The sequence below is a fragment of the Suillus fuscotomentosus genome (genome assembly GCF_016647785.1).
Source record: "Suillus fuscotomentosus strain FC203 chromosome Unknown F5891scaffold_6, whole genome shotgun sequence".
Lineage (NCBI taxonomy): Eukaryota > Fungi > Basidiomycota > Agaricomycetes > Boletales > Suillaceae > Suillus > Suillus fuscotomentosus.
The window spans coordinates 682,950-705,336 of record NW_024539518.1 but is presented as its reverse complement, the minus strand read 5'-3'; the positions used below and the strand labels follow the sequence as shown (position 1 = coordinate 705,336).

Sequence of the window (22,387 nt, the reverse complement as noted above, 5' to 3'; positions counted from 1 at the left end):
GGGTTATGAGTGTTAACACGGTGAAGAGAAAGGTGAAAACTCAAGTCTGCATTGTATCGGGTTAGGACACTTTACTTTCGAACCAAGATCTCGTTTACTCGCAACTCCCAGATGCTCGAATTTTCATCCACGTCGAGTATGAGTCTGGAATAGGTCTTACATCTGGGTTATACACCTAAACACCCTCGGATTACGCTGGAGCTAAAATTCCATGCCCATCGAGCGCTCTTCTCCTTTCATAAGTGCAGTTCTGCTTTTTGCTGGCACTTTTATTTTATCTAGTACTTCAATGGTTTCCTCCATTGCAGTTGGCTCGAGCAGTTTGACAGACACCGACTTCGCAGCCAACTTCTTCGTCCTGTGCGCGCGTTGTTTTTCCCGAGCAACTGACATTCTGCAATAATAGAAGTCAGTGTGGGAGACGAACACTTGAGTACAGAAAGTACGGACCTTGACTTCCAGAATGCGTGCTCTCTCCGCTGTTTAATCTCTCCAGATGCGTTTCATAGCGTTGATTGTCGTATGTATCAATTCGCGATCGTAGCGGACAGGAACGTTTCTACGCTTCTCAAAGTCGATCGTAGAGTCCTTGTCGCGAGAAGTGAGTAGAAGTTTCTTTAGATCGAGAAAACAAACATACAATCGTCATTTCCTTCCCTGCTGCTTTACGGAAAGCCTTCGTCCATCTTACTTTGCGAGGATTTCGTTTCATTCTAGGAGGACATTAGACATGGGTCGAAAAATATAGCTGAGAAGTAGCTTGCTTGAAGTTTTTGTGACATCTGGCGGTTTGGTTCAATAACGCACACTCTGGTTTTCTATCATGGGACTCACTTTGAAGTGCAAAACCGGAATACCTTCGAATCATTGCGGACGAAGGCACTTCCTGAACATGCTGTGAGATGTTGTACTGATAGTCTCATGTTTCTATTGCTCACCGTGCCCAGGATACACGTTCGTTGAGCAAAAATAACATTTCTCGATACGCATGTCTGCTTGCTACACCTGTGGGCGAAGAAAGGATAGCCGTGGGAAAAAATACTATCGCCGAGAACACGGAGCCAAGTTATCCGCGCGGATCATTCGTTGACGGGCTATATCTTAGAGTACTCGCAATATTTTCATCGCCAATCGTGACTAGTATATTACTCAATGAGCACAGGCTCAACATGATGCCCGTTCTATCATTGTTTCAACTTCTCGACCAACTCTGGCACTACCTCGAAAAGGTCTGCTACTAATCCTACGTCCGCCACTTGGAAGATGGGTGCGTCGGGATCCTGAAGACGAATTACAGGGGTTTGACAGTGTTGTAAAGATGCACTTACCTTATTTACTGCCACAATGAGTTTGGAATCCTTCATGCCAGCAAGATGCTGGATAGCACCAGAAATGCCCAATGCCATGTACAGTTCAGGAGCCACCACCTTTCCTGTCTGTCCAACTTGTAGGGAGTTGTCTGCGTACCCTGCATCCACAGCAGCACGCGATGCTCCAACCGCAGCACCAAGTGCATCAGCAAGAGGATACAAAGTAGATTGGAAGGTCTCGGCATTCTTCAATGCGCGTCCCCCAGAAACAACACGGCTTGCAACACCCAAGTCAGGGCGATCGGATTTCGTCAAAGATGTGCTAATATGTTCCGTGGGTACATCGGATACCTCAACAGAATCGAGAGCGTTGACTTCGCTCTCTGCCGCATCTCCTGCTCCAGCAGCCGCAAATGCGGTAGATCGGACAGTGAAAAACTTGATGGGGATGGAGGAGGATGCACGAACAGTAGAGATAGCGTTACCGGCGTAGATGAGACGGGTGAAGGTAGTGCTTCCCGATGCTGCGTCGTGTTCAAGGGATGTGATATCAGATACGGCCGGAACATCTAGTTTTGCTGCGACTCGAGGCAGAATAGACTTGGCAGAGCTGGAGTGAGCTGAAACGACATGCGTGAAGGGCGAGTTTTGTGATAAGAGCTTCTCTAAGAGTGGAGATACGGTCTCAGGTAACGGCGTGCTGTACTGTGGGGATGCGCAATGCAGCAGTGTATTCAAGCCGTTTAATCTAGAAGGGATTAGCGATGGACCTGAGGAAGTTCAAAAGCGTACCTCCTAGCCTTCTCTACAACAGACGGCACCTCTTCGGGGCTACCCACGACAAGGCCAGTGACTTGACCGCCCAATTGAGATGCTGCCGTCAAGGCAGAAAGTGATGCGGAGTCAAGATCACCCTGGCGGTGCTCCAAAAAGACCAAAGCATGGGGTGGGGCAGCTGTCGCATAGCTACGAGCGAGAACCCTGTTTAGCTGTGAAATCTGTACTCTCAACATGTTGAGCTGAGGGCTTTGCCGAAGAAGATTCAGATAACGAAATAGTTTATGCTAAGTCTCTATATATACATGCCATTTTTGTACTTAACAGTTACTCAATCAGTTTCGTCATTTCTTTTTTTTGGACTAGCCTTTCTACTAGTAACAGTCAATCGTAGCGGTGCGCGTGCGTGCACCAAGTCTTGGATCGACTTCCTCGGAATACTCTGCGCAAAACTCAATATGAGTCTATATTTGATTACTCGTACATGAATGCCTAAAACCAGTCTCGTATCTCATCATTTATATAATGGCATGCCGAGTTTCCCACTCACATGGCGGCATCTCCAGCGTCCGGACCAAGCGTTAGTGATCTCAAAGCTGGATGGGTAATTTAGCCAATCGGCCTCTCACCGGCACCCTTGAACTACTTTCTCCACGTCTAGTTGCTCCGGAACTACTAATACTGCCATGGTGCATAACGTTCTAGAATCATCAAAAAAGACAGGCTGCTGTGCGAAATCAATATACAGGTGCCTGGATATTCCCTACAAAGCCCTCCAGGGATGAGGTTTTTTTATATGAAGCAAGATATCGGAGTAAGCTGAGTCTGAGATCTGATTGTGTGCCGAAGTGCAAAGATTACAGGCAAAGACATATTACTGATATCGGATTGGAACGAAGATGGACGGCAGAAGCTCTTTCTCGAGCTTGCTTCATGGGACCCTATCCTACCAACTCCATATTTTTCTGATCAGCTCTTTTCACCTGCTGTTGACCGAGATGCGGATAGCGGAGTGTCGGCAAGTCGTTCGGCTGCTCGTGTTTCAGGGATAGCATACAAACCTTACTTGACCAGTTTAAGTATTTCGTTCTGCGCACTGCACTCTGACTTCCCACAGCATTCTAGATTTTGATTCAAACCCTAAAAGTCAGAGTATCGTCTCGCTAGAAATAAGTCGCAGACCAAGTGTCTAATGGTACTACAGTGTTGCAACGTTGAGACCTAGGCGCCAGAGTGCATGCAAGCGACGGTCATAACATAGTCACAGAGTTTGAAAGGCTCATTATGTTTAAACACCCTTTTAGATGTCACTTTAGAACAGGGCAGCATGCGGACTTGCAAAACACGAACGTTTGACATCGGCGCGTCGGCACGAGGACTCTGAAATGTAGATTTCGATTTAGAACGACGTTCAGAATAAACATTGCGGGAAGTCCTAGTGATCCATAGAGTAGAGGGTTACTAAGTAGCTCGCTGATAGCGGCACCTAGTAAGTTTACGGGTCCGCTTTGTCATTTTTGTTGACTCTTCGTCAATGTGACGGCGCCCTCGACTCCTCTGATCACGTGCAGTGATTCCACGTCGCGTCTCATTCAAGCAACTTATCAAACTGCATTCGATAAGTTTCCAACCTCGACCATATCGTTCTTTCCGTGCCTCTCTGTACTATGTTGTATAAGCTACTTTGTTTAATTAATGTGTTATTGCTCACCAGTGCACCCGTCGACGAGAACTTCGCGTTCTCATCACTTCCGGTTTGCATACTGGCTGACTACCAGCTATGCTTTATCGTCTCCTGTCCCATGAGAAATTCCCTGACAGATGTCCTGGAATCCCTCATCTATGTCTGTAATATTTCTTCTGTCCTGACAGACATCAAAATGCACTACGCGTGATTGGCGGGGCCCTCCACCTGGGCTTGCAGATAAGCCGTTTTTGGGGTGTTCAGCGTTGAGCGCTCAGGCACCAAATTGGCTTGTTGTGAGCGCGTTCAACTGCCGCAGAAACTGCACCAGAATGTCTGAAACTCACTCATAAGGGACGGTGATGACAGACAAGCGAGGGATTGAAATAGGCAGATGCAAAAGATATGCGGGGTCTTAAAGTGATGGTATCCTCAGGTCCACCACAATATATAGGGGAATCAGATATGTCATGAATGACAGTGTCCGCTCGTCGAACAGATGAGTGGCGCGGGACGGAGCCTTGACGATAGACGGCCTGTAAAATATCTAGAAGGCAAAGAATAAACTTGGCAGATCGGAGGGGGAGAACAAGGAGAATACGAACTCGGCAGGTACTCGCGTCCATAGCGGTAGAAGATGAGACTGAATAAAGGTAATGAGCAGCGTGACATACTAGATGAGGCACAAGTAATCAGCCCATTTAATTGGTGGACGAGAGTCTGATGGATTACGCGATCGGCGGCCTAATTTCTCCCGTAAGCGGAACTTCATAGTCAAATTTGCGGTCAACCTCCTCGAGCACACCGTGACTTCGTGGGAGTCCAAGGGAACCTATCATCGACTGTCCATTTGTTATAAACTGGGGAGTACGCAACGGTTTATCGCAATCCTATGATCATCTGTCGCCTTGATGAGTCACCGGTATCGGCCCACTATCCTATTCTTACATCCCCCGCATCTTCGTTATCGCGAAGTTCACAATATAAACTGGAATATATATACCTCACAGGTTAGCATTGTAGTACCAACCGTCTATTCATTTCTGAACCCGTTCTTCTACTCGTGCTGGCGACCTCGAGCTGCTTGCTAAATAGTAGACGTTCATAACTTCGTTCTCACTCATTCACTACTACCGCCAAGGTCAGTCAACTCAGTCCAACTTCAAACCACATTCAATCACTCACAGGCGTCTGATCACAGACTAAGAGATGGACTTGGATGTGCACGCGCTTCTAACAGGTTACCAACATCTCCCATTTCCCGACCTTTCTGATAGTCGCGTTCATGATCGTTCTACTACCTACCTCAAGTCAGCATCTCTCAACTTGATGGCTTTCCAGGACTGCGGTATAGACATACCAGGATCCGCTGCCCTACTCCTCGCCTCCTTTTGTAACATATTAGGTTTGTACTGTGCATCCTCGGACATCTTGGTCGGGATTCTATCAGCAGGCACAATTCTCCCCTGTCGTTTCTGTTGGAATGCCGAAACGGTTTGGGGAGATCTAGTGGATGAGGCTCGTCATTCACTGGATAGAATCGCGGGTCCAAATATCACAGAGTCTGAGTTGAAGACTGAGCTCGGCTTGAACGAGGACCAATCACCGTTTACTGCTCTCTTCGTCCTTGATGACTCTCGACCAGAGAACGCATACATCCCCGACGACCTTCTTGGATCTCCTCTACTTTTGTTCAATCCTTCGGCAGCTTTGTTGTCTGTCTGGACATCATCGCGCCTTGTACACCCTACCGTAGCTGATCAGCTACTTTCCCAAATTGTGGTTTCGTCGGTGCACGCAGCTCAAAATCCCATCTCAAAGATCTCATCACCTCCTCCCTACCCAGCTAATGTTGCGTCTGCTGTTCAGTGTCTTTCCTCCGAGGCTCGTGCGTCCGTTTACCAACATATCCGTCCTGTTACCATTGCCACAGACTTCATCCTCCCCTACGTCCAAGTCGATCCCAATGCCCTAGCAGTGTGTTGGTACCCTAATTTGGCAGCAGGACCTAGAGACAATCTCGTTCCCGAAACGTTGTCTTATGGCGATCTCCATGTCCAAGCCAACAAATTAGGTCGATACCTCATATCTCAGCAGTTGAAGCCCGAGGACAGGGTTGCTGTGTGCATGGATCGCAACACGCTGTTTCACATAGTCTTGTTTGGAATCTTGCGTGCCGGAGGTTGTTATGTTCCGGTTGGTATCAAGAAATTATCATCCTTATATGCGCTGACTTAATGCGAAGATTGATCCCGAGCTTCCGGACGAAAGGAAGTCATACATCGCAAAGGACTCGGGTGCTAGATTTGTCATTTTGGAGTCTCATAGGCACTCTCCTGAGATATACGGGGGCAATGTCCTCGATCTTGACGATGATCATATTTCGCGAGACATACAGGCAATGACTACAGCAGATCTAGATGTCGCACTTCCAAACAATCTGGCGTACATGCTCTACACATCTGGTAAACAACATCAGAAAATCCATTTATGTCCAGTGAATCTAACAACTGATTTAGGCACCACTGGCACTCCAAAAGGCTGTCTTCTCGCCCATGAAGGTCTCGCTGAAGCGATACTAGCGTTAAGCTCCTTCTCCGCTGCTGTCCATATGGACAATATTCGAGATGGAAGGTATCTCGGCGTTGCCTGTAGGAACAATCTTTCCCCCTCATGTATTCTCCTAACTTGGGCTCCGAACCATAGCTGTTGCGTTTGATGTACATCTCTCGGAGACCTTGTGTGCCTCTCTCTGGGCATGTTGATGATTTCTGCGCCACGCGGAATACTGTTGGAGAACCTTCCATATTATATCAGTCTTTTGGGCATCACGCACGTTGGAATCGTGCCCAGCTTGATTGACGCGACCATGGGCACTATTCAAGAAGACGAAGCGATGGGTGGCTCGAAATTGCGATTCATCGGCAGTGGTGGAGAGAAAATCAGTGACACAGTGAGGGTCTTACATCTCAATGCCCTACGGATCCTGAAAGGCGGATGGTAGATTCTAGAAAAGTGGGCGGATCATCCCAAAGTCAGACTTGCGAACTTCTACGGGTAATTGACTAATTCCCTCCTACCGCCAATTTTTTTCTCACCACATCCCCCAGACCCAGCGAGGTGACCATAGGATGTTGTGCTCGTTTTATGGATAGCAACACACCCAAAGGCAACGTTGGACGAGCCTTCAGCAATGTTGCGGCTTATGTCGTTGATCAACATCTCGATATATTGCCGCGGGGAGCCGTCGGAGAGCTCGTCGTTGGTGGCCCCCTTGTCGGGCGCGGTTACCATGGACGCCCGGATCTGACGGATAAAGTATTCATTGAATGGCCGCAGAAGGGTTCTTGGGCATATCGCACAGGGGATCTAGCGCGAATGATGCCTGATGATACATTGGAAATAATTGGCAGAATCGATACTCAGATCAAGCTACGCGGGGTGCGCATCGAGGCGGAAGGGATATCCGCTGTGCTTCAGCGAGCTGCTCGGTCCTGCCTGCAGTTCAACCTTGATGTTGGGACCATTCTTGGGACCCATCCGGAGATTGGAGGTGGCAGCTCACCGCAGCTAGTCTCTTTCATTTCCTGGGACACAGGAGTATCAATCACTACGAGACGGGGCGGTTCTAGGCCTGCACTAGTGAAGTCCGGAAGGGACCTGTTGCGCGTTCTGCGTGATGCCTGTGAAAAGGAACTCGCCAGTTATATGCGCCCTGCCCATATAATAGCCCTCAGTTGGCTTCCCCTCAGTGCTAACGGCAAAGCGGACATCAAAGTCTTGGCCTCCATCTTTTCAAGACTAGATTTTAACGAACTGATCGGACTTCAAGACCCTACTGGCCACGTTGACGACCCAGACAGCGATAGCCCTGCTTCTGACCTCGAGGAACGGATACTAGAGCTCTTGAGAGAAAGCTTTGCGATTGCGAGCTCCGGTGGATCTGTTGGTGTACACACTAGCTTATTCGCGCTTGGAATGGACTCATTGTCACTTGCGCGGTTTGCATCCATACTCAGGAGGGCCTTCAATATCAACATAACAGTCGCAGAAATCATGAAGTCTCCCACCGTTCGGGGTCTGTCTACTCGATTGGGAGATCTTGTTGTTTCGCGACCAGGAGCAGATGTACCGGATATCGACAACTTCTCGTCACTATGGATGCCAGAAATTCGGAAGAAAATGCCGCATCTCAACATAGAGCGTGTTCTTCCTTCTTATCCTATCCAGGAGGGTGTTCTGTATCGTTCTGAGAGCGCGCCAACGATGTGTGTGCAGCATATCGTGATGCGAGTTCGAGATGATGTCTCTATACCGCAATTGCATAGCGCCTGGGAGAAAGCAGTGGCAGATATCGATGTTCTAAGGTTTGAACATTACCCTGTCTCCGAATTTCTCTCATGATATCATAATAGGACTGTATTTTTCTTTGGCAAGACCCTGGTCCAGGTGCTTTTGTCGCGTGCAACCTGTCACCTTCATTGGGAGGAGTCTTCCGTTGCAGCGAGCGACAGTGAAACCTTTGCCAACCATTTCTTTGATGAAGAAGCCACGAGAGTTTCTGTGGAAATCAACACCCTTATCACTTCTGTACCGCCCGTTCGTCTTCGGCTCTACCACCAATCCTACGGCACTTACATTGTACTATCCATTCATCACGCATTGTTCGACGCTATTTCTCTGCCTCGCATACTGAAGTACGTCGAGGACGCATATCTTGACAAGCCGCTTCAGAATCTAACCCCTCCCAATCAAATATTGGAACACACAACGTTTCGGGACCTGACTCCTGCTCGAGAGTATTGGACGTCGACTCTTCGTGATTTTAACTGGTCTTACCGCAATTTGATGGATGTGACTCAATCGGCTTCTCCTAAACGGATCTCCATAACTCTTGATACGCCGCTTTCATACTTCCAACAAATGCTTGCCCATTGCCAAGTTACATTGCAGGCCGCGTTGACTTGCACATTTGCTTCGATTCTCGCAAACCGCTTGTGCCTGTCCGACGACTTAATCTTTGGGGTAAGCCTTACCGTGCTTGAGCTGAGCATCACTGACTGTGCAGCTTAGATCATTAGATCGGGGAGGTTAGCACCTGTCGAGGGTATGGGCGACGCCCTCGTCCCTCTGCTATCTCTTGTCCCTATGCGCGTCAACCTCAACAACCCCGATTGTCTTCGTCAAGTCCAGGATGACATCATTAGTGCGATTCCATTCGAAAATGTTCCTCTTGGGCAGGTGCAGAAATGGGTTAGACCGGGTGCTGGTTTATTCGACATTCTTTTCTCGGTCATATACAAAGACCAGCCTGCGTACGAGCTTTTTGATGTCGTGCGAAGTGAATTGCCTCAACCTGACGTGAGTCTTCTGTCTCATACTTCATCATGCTTAGCCTTAGCCACCGTCATCCAGTTCTTCCTGTCTGTGGAAGTTGTAGTGGATGTCTCAACAGATCAGCTCATTCTTCAGGCAGCCTTCTATGATGACGGATCCCAGGCTGCCGATATTGAATCGATGCTTCTTCAATTTGAGTCTGAGGCTCGCGGTGTCGTGACTTCTGGAGTGCCCCATGTCACTGTTCCACAAAAGTCCCTAGTCAATCGAGCGGAATCCACACCACCGGTCAATACCACCAATGGCACACACAATTCTAATGGGGAAAGGGGCATCAGTGTAGCCCTGCACTCCGTGAGGAAGATCATAGCTGAGTTTTTGGGTGTTGATCCCCAACGGCTGTGGTCGAGAACATCATTTATTGCCCTGGGCCTCGATTCCATCAGGTCGGTGGGGCTTTCGCGAGCACTCAGGGAAGAAGGATACCATGTAACTGCAGCAGAACTTATGAAGTCCGCATGTCTGGCTGAACTAGAGTCCTTACCGATGCTACTTCAAGATGCTAGTCGTGCACAGTTGGAGTTGGAAGCCCAGAATCTATTTCAAGAACAATGTCGTATACTGGAGTCCCATTTTGACGTCGCCACCTGTCGGTTTTCTGATCGCGATGAAGCCAGGATACTTCCAACGACCGCTTTGCAGGCAGGGATGTTATCACAGGTAACAAATAACTCTTCTTCTTTGAGTGTAGTTACTGATATGCTGCTTCATCAGACGGTCATCTCCTCAGGCTTGCTCTATAATCATGTATTCATGTTCAAGTTGGCATCTTCCGTGGAGCACGCCCGTCTTCGGCAAGCTTGTCAATCCATTGTCACGAGCTTTGACATCTTCAGGACAACATTCCACTACATCGTCGACCTGGGGAAATGGGCACAAGTTTCGCATTCTGATGCGCCCATGGTTTGGATCGAGGTCCGCCTGCACGCTGGAGAATCTCTAGATGCGATGATCAAAACTGTCACCGCATCGACGAGCGTATCAGAGCAGGGATCGTCCAAGCCTTCATTGGCCTTTTGTTTGGTCGAACAGCAGGAAGACGCTGGGACCAAGAACTATTCCCTTGCAATTGCCATGCATCATGCTATATATGATGGTATTTCCATTGGAGCGCTGCTCGAAGAGTTGGAGCGGGCGTATCAAGCCCATTCTTCCACGAAAATACCTCAATTCTATGACGTGCTTCCTTTGATACTACGCGAAGAACATCAAAGCATTCCCTTTTGGGTCCAACATCTGCAAGATTTTCGTCCTGTTCCACTACCTCGCGCGGAGTCTAGTACACAGCCTTCCTCGGTCGTCTATTCTCGTCGATTGAAGCTGGACCACAATGTCCTGAAGACTGGCTGCCAGTGGTGCGGGTGTTACTCTTCAGTGTTTGGGGCAGGCAGCTTGGTCAAAGTTCATCTCATCAAAAGTGTCTTCCTGGGATATAATGTTCGGGCACGTTGTCTCTGGACGCTCTTTTCCAGGCTACGAAGACGTTATTGGACCCATGTTGGTACGTATTTTGACCGAGGGGCAGCCTTACATGCACTGACTATGCGGGGTGTAGAACACTATACCGTGTCGTGTTCGTATCGGCGAAACCACAACAAATAGGGACTTATTGCGTTATATCCATGCAAATAACTTGGCTGCGTTAGAGTGGCAACACGCTTCACTTCGTGACATACAATCCGAGACGGGGCTCTTTGAACTATGGGACAGCATATTTGTGTTTCAACCTCTAAAGTCCAAATCTTCAAGTCCTTTGTGGAGTTTGCTCAATCCAGACGAGTCTGAAGCCAACATCCAGGTACGTACTTCGCCACTTCTGTATACCTCTACTAATTGGGCTACTTTAGTATCCATTAAACTGCGAGTTTCACGAAATGGATGATGGATTTTCTGTGACGTTGGCTTGCATGTCAAATATCATGGATCCGGAGTCTTTGGATCATGAAATGTCGCGGCTTGAGGCCTTCCTCAGTACCATTATATCCCAACCGAATGCTAAGGCCGTCGCAGATCTTCCCTTTGACGGCAGAAAGCTTCCCCTCCATAGCGATGTGTCGACCGCCAGTATCGCACCCCGCAGAGGAATAGACCATTTACCTCCTGCGTTAGTCAACGTCCTAACTTCTGTCGCCAAATGTTCTGTCGACAAGTTGGACCCGGACAGACCAATTGCAGCTATTGGGATTGACTCTATCACAGCGATTCAGCTCAGTGCAAAATGCAGGGAGGCAGGAATCGCGTTGAGCATTGCGGATATTATCGCTTGCCGTACAATCGGTGATTTGGCTGCCAGGGTGGTCGAAGTGGAGACACAGCCAAAGACCCATCCACCGCGACTGGATTATTTAGCCCCTGAGATCGATTTCCAAGCTTTCGCTGACAGATTCCCATCCGACCGGCGCGGAGACCTCACGATTGCTCGGGCAACCTCTGGCATGAAATGGCTCATTTGCGCTTGGCAAAGAAGTCATTATGCGCGATTTCAACATGTGTTCGCCTGGAGAATGACCCAGAAAATTGATCCTGAACGACTACATAGCTCGTGGACAGAGTTCATTTCCCGACATCCCATTCTCAGGTCAACATTCGTCTCCACAAAGTCTCATTCGGACGTCCATATAGCGACCTTCAGTACCGACAAAATGGAAAGCTCATTTGCCGTTGAGCCATTTGATGATTCGGCCGACAACACGGATAACCTGCAGGCGCGGATGAACATGATCATCTCTCACCCACCTCCAACTGATGGACCTCAGGCCTACGGACTGCTTTTGAATGGCTTGCACAACCAATATTTATTGATTAGAATGCATCATTTCCAATACGATGCCTGGAGTCTTGCCCTTTTGATCGAGGACCTCTCCCACATCTACCTTGGACAACCCTCGTCGGTCACGTCAGATTACGAAGCGTTCATGTCAACATTTGCACCGACGCCAGAAAATCTCCAGAAGCAAGAAGACTACTGGCGGTCCACCTTCTCACCCTCTTTCCGACCGGCATATTTTCCCCAGCTCAAGCCTCTCGCAGTTCAGGATGAAATCATCCCTCGAACTATCGTCATCGCGAGGGATGTAGTACGTGGGGCATACACTCTTGAACAGCGCGCTCGGGTGCATGGCGTGTCGCTACAGAGCGTTTTGCTGGCATGCTGGGCATACATCCAATCTTCCTATATGTCGCCAGAGCAAGTGACGTTTGGACTATGGCACGCAGGTCGAACAGGGCCTGTCAAAGATATTGACAGATTGGCTTTCCCATGCATGAACGTGCTGCCAATGCACACTCGTCTCGGAAGCAACAGCATCATAGATGTTGCTCGTAGCATTCAAGATGACCTACGGTTGCGCACTCCTGTCGTCCAGCAGACGGATCTTCAAATGATTGATCAGTGGATAGGAGGCACGGGTGCACCATTGTGCAATGTGTTTGTCAACTTGATTAGGCCCTTGGCATCAGACGATGAGGAGGAGGCCGGACTGTTCGGATCGGTAGATGTCAGTGGTGTCCCAAGCGAGATTGCTCGAGATCTAACTCTCACATACAGATTGCCTACACGGTACCGGAAGCCGTCTCAGAAGTCCGACCCGAAAACTGTCGACTGGATCCCTACGTCGAATCTTATACAGGTCAGATTCATGTCATATTTCCCGCCTGGAGATCATGCTAAATTGCAATTTAGGACGATGTTATGGTTGAAATTATTGTACACCCTTCGGAGGATACGATAACGATGTCGATCGAGAGTGCCCCAGCTATCATGGACACGCAACTCGCCAGGAAAGTTATTGATTACTGGTCAGAGATAGTTGGAGGCCATTGGGAGAGTGCTCCTGTAAACATGAGGACTATATCAATGTAATGGACAGTACTCAAGTACTCACAATACTAGACTAGGTGTGATGACCTCTGCGGGCAGCGTCTAAGCATTCTTGCTCCAAGCCGCCGTACCAGATAACCTCGACACCGGCATCCTTCATCTTTTGCGCACCCTCACATTTGACAAAGTCATCTGGCTCTTGTACACCTATAATACAACGTCTGATTCTGGCGCGAATGAGGGCGTCAGCGCAGGCAGACAGGCCCGATGTTCTGACTGAGCATGGTTCAAGAGTGGTATAAACGTCTACGAGAGGAAGAATGTCTTCTACGACAGGTACTGCTTCCAATGGCCACGGAGAAACGAGAGATTGTAGCTGCGGGGAAGTGAGACTCTCAAACTTGGTCAAAGCATTTGCCTCCGCATGAGTGTTCCCTGGTAATTCCCTCGAGAAACCTTTGGACAACACAATTGGTTCTGAGTCTGGAAAACGCGCCACAAGGACGCATCCTACACAGAATGCTGTCTGTACAGGTTCGCAGAACGCAGCCTGCTCTAATGCCTGACGCATGAATGGATCATGCTCGTGGTCTTCTGGAATCGGTGTCGGCGTCATGTGTAGCAGGTAATTAATAAGTACCGCCGGATTGCTGCCAGGGTTTCAAGTTTGCATCTCAGCTTCGTTACTAGTGACCATATACATACCTTACTTGTCCTGCAGGCTCGAAACAGGTCGGGGGACCTAGTGACGAGACGATGTACAACCCCCGGTGGGCTTGGCTAAGATTGACTTTCGGCATTAATGCTTTGTATTACGTAACAGCATGTGGCGCGGCGAAGTCCGCGTAAATTGAGCACGTCTTGCTCATGAACCATCATGTCTTCGCCTTCAGCAGATCCTGTTGACCGTGTCATCGAGGACGATGAGACAATGGCCTCTGTTCAAGAGGAAGAAGGGGAAGGGGATGCCACTATGGCAGATCCCCAGGTCATTTCGGACGATAGCTCTGAAGAAGCGGAGGAAGATGAGGAAGAGGCGAGAAGAATCAGGGAAGGCTTTATTGTGGACGAAGATGAGGACGAGGAGGAAGACGATGACGAGGCAAGGCATCGACGAAGGAAGCGGCGTAAGAGGAGACATCGGAGGCGCGGTAAGCATATGAATTGGGCTTATTAATACAATGTTCTAAGTATTTTCTCAGACGAGGAGGCCTTGGAAGAAGATGACCTTGAGCTGCTAGAGGAAAACACAGGCACTTCATTCAGGAATCGACTGACTCGCTTACGACGCGGGCCAGAAGGTGGTTCTCCACCCGCTCCATCGACCTCTAAGCGCAAACCAGTTGTGGAATCGTCAGAAGATGACTTAGATGATGAGGACCTGCCGCAAGTCCAGGATATTCAGCGGATTTGGGATGATGAGCGCGCTGGAGGTGGACGTGATGATGAGGAAGACATGGACGATTTCATCGACTACGAAGATGAAGACGAAGGTGCTGGTGCTATGGATGAGCAGGAACGTGAGGAAAGACGAAGAGAGAGGAAAAAGCGAGAGAGGGAGAGGCGGCAAGCTATTGGCTCTCGTCCTGAGCTAGCTGGCATCGACGATATGTAAGTCAAATGTCAATTCCTTGGGTTACATCATTCATAGTGGGTGCAAATTCAGGGCATGGGACGAAATACATGGTGTCTTCGGAGACGGCCATGACTATGATTGGGCATTGGTGGGTGACGATGAAATGGATTTCGAGGAAGAGCGTCTCAAGCCGGAGATGAGATATCAAGACGTACGTATACTTATCCAACTCCTCCTGTGGAACATATTTACTCTCTTTCATTAGGTATTCGAACCGTCAGAGATCCGTGCGCGTATGTTGACTGAGGATGATGATCTGATTCGGGCGCAAGATATACCAGAGCGCATGCAATTAGCAACTTCGTCACTTTCTCAATCATCGACGCTATCCCTTCACCAGAACCTTACTGAAGCTGATTTGGACGATGCAGCAATGTGGGTTACCGTCCGACTATCCCCTCGAAAAACAAGAGATTTCTTTAGTCCGGAAGGCCCGTACAACATGTATCGCGAGCCTTTGGTCATGGCCGTGACATATGCTCTTCGCTTTCTTTTCGTCCAGGAGTTCGAAGTCCCGTATATTTGGACTCACAAACGGGACTACATCTCGTATTTCAACCCTCAAGAAATGCGCACTCGGGTTCAGCTTATCAGCCTCGCCGAACTCTGGCGCATATATGCACTTGGCCAAAAGTATCGGTCTCTAGCTCAAAGGAGGAACGCCCTAGCCTTGTCATATGCGCGCCTGAATGTCGAGGACGAGTATTTTGAGCAGACAATTAGGCCAAAAATTGACAGTGTGGAGGTTGTCACTGATGCAACCGAATGGTTGACCATGAGGTATAAACTCAAGAAGCAGGATGCCTTTGACTTCCAGTTCCACGACGACGACGATCAAGCGGAAACCAGAAAGCGAAAGACTCCCAGCCGCATATCTGCGTACGAGGTAGCCAAGAAGAGTATAGTTTCTAAACTTGCTGATGTACGCCAATCCCCTTCTGAGTTACCTGCATGCGTTCATGTTTTGCCGTATTATAGGGCTTCGGTATTAAACCACACGAGGTGGTTTACAACTTCGTTGCACAAGAGAACGCGCATTTTGTCGATGATCAGGAGCTGAATCCCGTTGCATTTGCGGAGCAGTTTACGGATCCGGATGCCGTTGTGGCACAACCCGCTGAAGAGGTACTGCGTCGTGCTCGGATGATTCTTGCAACAGAACTTGGCAAAGATCCTTTGTTGCGTCAAGCAATGCGTGATCTTTTCAAGACTGATGCTTTGATCTCTGTATTGCCGACAGAGAGGGGAATGACTAAAATCGATGAGCACCATCCATACTTTGTGAGTACTGCCGTGACTTTTGGTCGAGCGCCTACTCAACCTTTTCTGCATCAGAATTTCAAGTACCTTCATCACAAGAGTATTACGCAGATGATGGACACACCACAGTTTCTTCATATCCTTGCGGCAGAAGCTGAGCTCTTGGTCACCGTATCAACATTCCTTACCAACGAGGCAAAGTCGAAGTTCGAGCGTAGACTCAACGATGCATTCGCATCTGACAGTTATAGTGATACTGCCAGAGCTTGGAATGAAGAGCGGTCACGTGTCGTCCAAGAGGCCCTTGAACAACACCTTATACCTGTGGGTGTTAAGTGGGCGCGGGAATGGCTTCGAGAGGAAGTAGAAGACACACTCGCAGCCCACTGTGGCAACGTTTTGAGAGAGGTGCTTTTTCACTTTCTTACTATTGATCTGTCATTGACACATTCTCAGCGCATTGACGTGGCTCCATATATCACTCCTGAAATGAAACCTGGTGACACTGCGTCTGTACTTGCCGTGTCTTGGGGCAAGGGTGACCCTCAAAAGGATGCCATCACCTTGGTTTTTCTAGACGAGGCAGGGAGACTACGCGAGCATACCAAAATTGACAATCTTGTTGATCGTGATTACCTGGACGAGTTCACAGATCTTTTGAAGCGAAGACGTCCTGACGTTATCGTCATGGGTGGCTTGAGCATGGCTACGACCAAGCTGTCATCGAAGGTTAGGGCTCTTATTAAAGGAGAGCCATCAAATTCGGATTCAACAGCAAATGGTGCGGATGGCTGGGGAGTTTCAGAGGCCCCAAAGGAAGCAAATGAACAGGCGTTCAACATCCCTGTGATGTACGTCCGTGACGAAGTTGCTCGTATGTACCAACACAGCAAACGAGCCGCGGAGGAATTCAGTGCACTGTCGCCTGTTGCCAAATATTGTGTTGGACTTGCTCGGTATGTTCAGAGTCCGTTGAACGAGTACTCCGCGCTTGGGCACGACATTACTGCCATTCCCCTTGAGGATGAAGATCAGCACCTGGTATGTAATGGCTGCAGCCTTCTAGATTGATGCTGATCTGTGTGTAGATTCCCAAGGAGAAGTTACTCTCAGCTCTGGAGCGAACTCTGGTTGACGTCACGAATAAAGTTGGAGTTGATATCAACCGCGCTGTCAACGACTCCTACTATCAGCATTTATTGCCTTTCGTCTGCGGACTCGGCCCACGAAAAGCCCAGGTTCTAGTCAAGAAGATTTCCGCCATGGTCAATTCACACTTTGTTTTTTCTAAAAATTGGACTTACTCACGTGCCGCCAATAGGGTGGAAATCTGATAAATCGTGACCAATTCATCAAGTCGTCATTGTTAACGACCAAAATTTTCCTTAATGCTGCTGGATTCCTGCGCATCTCACGGGATCCTGAAGTCAAGCTTTCCAAGAATCGACACTGCCGACGATGACGTTCAAGATCCCCTTGATGATACTCGTATCCACCCCGAGGATTATGAATTGGCCCGCAAAATGGCAACTGATGCCCTGGAGTTAGATGAAGAAGACATTCACGATGAACATCCTTCTCATGTTGTCTCAGTCATCATGCAGGATGTTGACAACGAAAAGAAGTTGAACGAACTTAACCTCGACGAGTTTGCCGTCAGTATGTATGAGGCGAATGAAGACCGTAAACGTCATACATTGAATGTCATTCGGGAGGAGCTGCTGAAACCGTTCTCCGAACAAAGGGCTCCTTTTCCCTCTCTAGGGCCATGGGATGTTCTCACGATGCTCAGTGGAGAGACTCCTCGAACGCTCCGTATGGGTCTTATTGTTTCGATTATGGTGGTCCGCCTTGAGCAAACTCTCGTCCATATTCGCTTGGATTCCGGTATCGAGGGCGTCATTGATATCGGGTACCTTACTGAAGAAGGCAACATGGCCCCCAAGGATGTCGTTAAGAAAGGACAAACTATACCAGGTGTCATCGTCGATGTCAAGCTGGATTTACCTGCAGACCAGTTCTTTGTTAAAGTGTCCGTTCGTCAGTCTGATCTTCGTGCGGGTGATGGCCTTTTCCGATCTGTCAAACGCGACGATCAATGGAACCTCCCACAGTTTGAACGGGATTCGGAGATGCAGGCTCGTAAAAAACGCGCAGAGATTGATCGGACGAGGAGAGTAGTCAAACATCCCAATTTCCATAACTTCAATGCCACCCAGGCTGAGAACTACCTTGACAAGCAACAGCGTGGCGATGTTGTAATTCGCCCATCTTCCAAAGGCGTTGATCACCTCGCTGTAACTTGGAAGGTTGACGACAAGCTTTATCAGCATATCGGTACGTACATTAATTATTGGAAGTCGACTTCACTCTCATCCCACCACAGACGTTACCGAAATTAATACAGGCCAAGGAGGGAATTTACTCATCGTCGACGAAAAGCATCAATATGCTGATCTAGATGAATTGATTGTTAATCACGTTCAGGCAACCGCCCGTAAAGTGGAGGAGTTGATGGCCCACGAAAAATTCAAGCACGGCTCTGAAGATGAACTTCGTACGCTTAAAGGCCCTATATTTGAATGTCTGGGATTAATATTCGTATTCCAGATCTGTTTTTGAAAAACTTCGTTGCGGCCAATCCTGCAAAGAGTATATATGGCTTCACCTTGAACCGGAGAAAGCCTGGCCATTTCAACTTGTGCTTTCTTGCTAACAAGAACTCTACCGTTCAGACATGGGTAAGCAGGCGTTACTTGTGTGTATCTCATGCTTAATTGTATCGCAGCCTGTCCGAGTTATGCCCGAATCCTATTGTCTCTTTGATGCCGCAGTAGCTGGTGTTCCTGAGCTTTGCGATGCCTTCAAAGTCCGGTGAGCTTGAGCGCTTTCTTCCAAGCAATTTTTAGCTGACCCTTGTCTAGGCATCTACATCAATCCCAAAATTTAGCTGGTTCTGCTGCTACTGCTGGAGGGAAAACCCCATATGCAGGTGCCGGTGCACGCACACCTGCTCGAACTCCCGCCCACCCAGCCGCTGGGCACATGTCCATTCGTCAAGCCGCTCGGACACCTAATCCTTACGGCGGCCAGACGCCTGCTCCCGGGATAGGAGTTCCGAGCTTTGGACCAGGCGCTCCGAGCTCCAGTTTTAATATACCCCCTCCTCAGGCATCGTTTGGTTATCAAACCCCTGCATATTCAGGTCCACCAGTACCTGGTATCCCTCCTGGAATGAACCCTCAACGAGCCGCTATGATACAGAATACCGCAGGTTGGGGTCAAGATTCGGGTTGGTCATGATATGTTATTGTGTTACTTCTTGTTGTGTTATTTGTTACTTTTTCAATGCCCATTATACTGTTTCGATGTAACAAGGAATCGCCTTCGGGTGGAAGGACGCATAATTTATGGGAGTGAGCCAATGAAATCTCAACCTTCTTTGCGCAGTCCCTTGTTCGTCTTAATCTCAAAACGTCCAGAGTATGTCTCCTTAGCGGCATACCGAATACTCAATTGAAAGAGGTTCATGTGGGAATCAAGGGCAGTGCGTTTGCGTATGGTACCTGCTGAGCGGAGAACACACCTTGCACACATCCAAAGTCGTCACATCTTAGACGAATCGCGCATCTAAAACAACCGACGGGAACGGCGGACTGGTGGGGCACGTCTCACATCAAAGCACTTAAGAATTCGGAGATGCATCCGGGAAGTGGGGCCCTTGGTCTAGATCGTACTGGCTTTTATAGGGCATACTCTCAATAGGACATTTTTTGGACAAGAAAAGAGGGATGCTTTAGGATTGTTTGCAGAGCACTGGTATGAATGGACTTTGACAGAAGAAGTTATGCACAGAGAGATGACTTCCGAGGCGGACCGTTGTCCCTGACCAGCACCGCATTCGGGAGCGTCGATGTATAGGAATATGGGTTCCGTCCCTGCTTGAGCTACCTCAGTGGTATGGTACCGATTCCCTTCAATTTGCTGAGGTATCAAATTTCGCAATCATGGCCAAAGCGAAAAATTATGTCATTGTTACACGAAGCAGGCAGAAAATCAATGAAGCAAGTATCCAAATGACTGCTGATGATTCAAGGATTGGTACACGTTCGTCCTGGCACCGCAGGCTGCTTGCCACGTATCATCGTTGAACTCGATATCGGTGCTAAATTTATTGGCTCTTGTGAATGCATCCAGCGAGCAAGTCCCAAATCGGCTATCTTTCTTGGTTTCTGCGCAAGTCCGCAAGGGATATGTCTCTTCGTTAAGTACCAGTCGAATTTGTGGTCCATCGAATCTTGACGGCGAATGAGTTGATAAATCACAGCTCTGACGAAAGAAGACCTACGACTCTTTACAAGTGAAACTTTCCCAGATCATCTGGGCAGCAAAGGGAGTTTGGTAAGATGTTCGGAACCTTCGATGCGGGCGTAGTTCTCCTGGAGACAGCTGGGGTTCATCTCTGCAAATAAATATATGAAACGGAATCTCCGACTATGAACATGGAAATGTACTTATTGAGATCCATTGCAGCCATCGCAGCCATGATGGTAGCGTCGTGTCCGAATTCGAGATAGAGGGACTGGGCTTCCCCACTAGTGTTGGAGAATCTAGCACACATGTCGTTAGGACTAGTCTTGACATGCCTTAGAACATACCTATCGATGAGTTTATTAACAAAGACACTTCCCATGACACGTCCGGCATTATTGGGCACCAGGTATCCGACACTTGCGACCATAATGAGATCCAGTTCATACCTAAGTATAATGTCAGTGCCGCGGCGCCACGGTGTTCAAATAGCCTTACTCAAAATCTGCAAGTTCACCCTCATAGAAAACATCGCACCATGGTGACTCATACCCTGCGGCTAGGTCATATGCGCATGCGTACAAAGCACCGTGCGTGTTATTATCAGTCAAGGAAACGCCGTAAGGAAGAAGGTCATTCAAGCGTTCGGTAATTTGAGGGAGGTACGAGTTGCTCCATTCATTGGCCACCTGAGCAAGTGATATGTTATGAGACAAGAATTAAAACCCGGTTTACTTGCCTTAGATGCGTAGTGCCAGTCAATGCCAGGGCACGAATTCCACGGAGTGATCCAAGACACTGGACCGGGTATATCATTGACTGTAAGTAGGTCCTTGTCCTCAGCTTCGCGACCAAAACGTCCCTGAGCGAAAAAGTACATGGAGTCAATCACTCTTTGAGTAGTGCTAGATAATAATGTTTCCGTGGTGAAGTTCGGATACTTCAATCCGAATCTAGACGGCACATTAGTGCAACTCGACAAAATCAATGGAGGGATAAGCGTACTCCACACCATGGGAGAAGAGCTGCTCACGCCCGATGATGGTCAGGTTTTCTGGAACCAAATGTGATTCATATCCCTTCCCAGTCTGAAGGAAACGCAAGTTCTCGGGCAGATCAGCATCCTGGAGAGCGTCGTGACCATTCCTGAGCGTTTGGACGAGGGAGTTAATCAGGGCCACCTCTTCGCTGCCAGAGGGTCCACGAGAGCCATGTCTGTGCAGCTGTTGGACTGCGTCACATGTTTGCGCTTCACAAGGAGAAACTCAGACATACGAGCATTACTCGATCGACACTGCAATCACCAGGTAACTCTGCCTCAACTTTGTGAGGAGCAGGAGCTACACGGTATGGAGTCAAGTTTCCGAGTCTCTTGAGAGGGTCTTCATCTTCATGTTTATGTGAATTGAACGTTAGAGACGCTAGGGTCAGCCAGTTCAGAATACCCTGGATGAACATCGCTGGGGATACTAGTAGGTCTTTAATTCAGTGCACTGGGACTAGGTCTCTTTTATATTGGGCTTACGACCACCATTCCATTATGTTGCCCGGATGCGAGAAGATCCCGAATTCCAGTTCGGCTCGGTTAGCGGGCATTCCCCACACCTGGAGTACTGTCCCGAGATATGTCATGTTGGCGTTCTCGGCTCCCAGAGACCACGTCGCGAGTCGTAGGTCCCTAGTACCATTCGAAGTATGTTGTACGTGCATTACCTGCGCTCGGTGGAGCTCCGTGGCAGCACCGTACGGAAAGTCAATCATTCATGAAAAAAGCGGACACCACTTCAACGGCACGAGCCTGACCAGTAGGTAGTCACAACTCCATATATTCAATACCCAACCACCTAGGCACCCTTACACTAGTGTGCTTCAATTTAGCACGCGCAATTTCTTCTTTCCAAACGCCGTAGGAAAGTCACTGTCTATTGCTCGCAGAGGGCTGCATCCTACGGATACAACAAGACCACTTCGAGGATCTTGACACCGGCAGAGCTCGCCCATACCATGCACCCTGCGTTCAGTATCATGTCCCTTAATTCTGTCGATGTTTTTGAAATGGTTGGATCCAAGGAGGCATAAATCTGCCCCAAGCTATCTATGGATATACAAACTCCCACGGCGCGGCGGCCCGCTACACAGGCCTTTCCTCGAGTGTCAACGAGCGTAGTATTGCATCCATTCCACAAAGTAGT

The 22,387-nt window shown here is 48.6% G+C and overlaps 6 protein-coding genes across 6 annotated transcripts; 2 read left to right on the top strand and 4 right to left on the bottom strand.

Annotated features, from left to right (window-relative positions):
- Positions 1-201: 201 nt before the first annotated feature.
- On the bottom strand, positions 202-990 carry F5891DRAFT_1125829 (ribosomal protein L24e-domain-containing protein; the record flags this gene model as incomplete). The annotated part of the gene is made up of 7 exons (XM_041364019.1): positions 202-394; positions 451-488; positions 550-588; positions 641-713; positions 765-782; positions 835-886; positions 939-990. 7 exons carry the CDS (start codon positions 988-990, stop codon positions 202-204), a joined length of 465 nt encoding a protein of 154 aa, XP_041231389.1.
- A 54-nt stretch (positions 991-1,044) lies between these two features.
- Positions 1,045-2,354, bottom strand: F5891DRAFT_627914 (DHS-like NAD/FAD-binding domain-containing protein). Its single transcript, XM_041372538.1, has 2 exons — positions 2,103-2,354; positions 1,045-2,058 (listed from the first exon to the last, which is right to left on the bottom strand). The coding sequence occupies exons 1-2, from the start codon at positions 2,321-2,323 to the stop codon at positions 1,185-1,187; spliced, it is 1,095 nt and encodes a 364-aa protein (XP_041231388.1). The 5' UTR covers positions 2,324-2,354; the 3' UTR covers positions 1,045-1,184.
- Positions 2,355-4,544: 2,190 nt separating this feature from the next.
- F5891DRAFT_1006707 (uncharacterized protein) lies at positions 4,545-13,074 on the top strand. Its single transcript, XM_041360429.1, has 17 exons — positions 4,545-4,780; positions 4,840-4,912; positions 4,973-5,967; positions 6,017-6,236; positions 6,291-6,422; positions 6,507-6,724; positions 6,892-8,138; positions 8,187-8,796; positions 8,845-9,132; positions 9,187-9,828; positions 9,883-10,500; positions 10,544-10,669; positions 10,724-10,966; positions 11,016-12,665; positions 12,716-12,727; positions 12,750-12,797; positions 12,851-13,074. The coding sequence occupies exons 3-17, from the start codon at positions 4,981-4,983 to the stop codon at positions 13,028-13,030; spliced, it is 7,221 nt and encodes a 2,406-aa protein (XP_041231387.1). The 5' UTR covers positions 4,545-4,780; positions 4,840-4,912; positions 4,973-4,980; the 3' UTR covers positions 13,031-13,074.
- On the bottom strand, positions 12,955-13,779 carry F5891DRAFT_627794 (cytidine deaminase-like protein). The gene is made up of 3 exons (XM_041372537.1): positions 13,694-13,779; positions 13,053-13,638; positions 12,955-13,001 (listed from the first exon to the last, which is right to left on the bottom strand). The coding sequence occupies exon 2, from the start codon at positions 13,602-13,604 to the stop codon at positions 13,062-13,064; it is 543 nt and encodes a 180-aa protein (XP_041231386.1). The 5' UTR covers positions 13,605-13,638; positions 13,694-13,779; the 3' UTR covers positions 12,955-13,001; positions 13,053-13,061.
- Positions 13,780-13,961: 182 nt separating this feature from the next.
- Positions 13,962-18,762, top strand: F5891DRAFT_1249482 (SH2 domain-containing protein; the record flags this gene model as incomplete). The annotated part of the gene is made up of 13 exons (XM_041369869.1): positions 13,962-14,139; positions 14,191-14,599; positions 14,655-14,775; positions 14,830-15,546; positions 15,603-15,905; positions 15,960-16,292; positions 16,341-16,925; positions 16,973-17,149; positions 17,206-17,249; positions 17,326-18,221; positions 18,271-18,441; positions 18,495-18,625; positions 18,673-18,762. The coding sequence occupies 13 exons, from the start codon at positions 13,962-13,964 to the stop codon at positions 18,760-18,762; spliced, it is 4,155 nt and encodes a 1,384-aa protein (XP_041231385.1).
- Positions 18,763-19,940: 1,178 nt separating this feature from the next.
- Positions 19,941-21,653, bottom strand: F5891DRAFT_1182873 (phosphoglycerate mutase-like protein; the record flags this gene model as incomplete). Its single annotated transcript, XM_041366226.1, has 8 exons — positions 19,941-20,181; positions 20,233-20,346; positions 20,399-20,494; positions 20,543-20,644; positions 20,694-20,884; positions 21,016-21,148; positions 21,201-21,418; positions 21,471-21,653. 8 exons carry the CDS (start codon positions 21,651-21,653, stop codon positions 19,941-19,943), a joined length of 1,278 nt encoding a protein of 425 aa, XP_041231384.1.
- Positions 21,654-22,387: the final 734 nt, after the last annotated feature.

Bases quoted from the DNA above. Each gene is read 5' to 3' on its own strand.
- F5891DRAFT_627914 (XM_041372538.1), bottom strand. From the start codon at position 2,323: ATGTTGAGAGTACAGATTTCACAGCTAAACAGGGTTCTCGCTCGTAGC. The intron at 2,059-2,102 runs GTACGCTTTTGA...AATCCCTTCTAG, and splicing joins GTTGTAGAGAAGGCTAGGAG to ATTAAACGGCTTGAATACAC.
- F5891DRAFT_1006707 (XM_041360429.1), top strand. From the start codon at position 4,981: ATGGACTTGGATGTGCACGCGCTTCTAACAGGTTACCAACATCTCCCA. The intron at 8,797-8,844 runs GTAAGCCTTACC...TGTGCAGCTTAG, and splicing joins CCGACGACTTAATCTTTGGG to ATCATTAGATCGGGGAGGTT. The intron at 10,967-11,015 runs GTACGTACTTCG...GGGCTACTTTAG, and splicing joins AGTCTGAAGCCAACATCCAG to TATCCATTAAACTGCGAGTT.
- F5891DRAFT_627794 (XM_041372537.1), bottom strand. From the start codon at position 13,604: ATGACGCCGACACCGATTCCAGAAGACCACGAGCATGATCCATTCATG.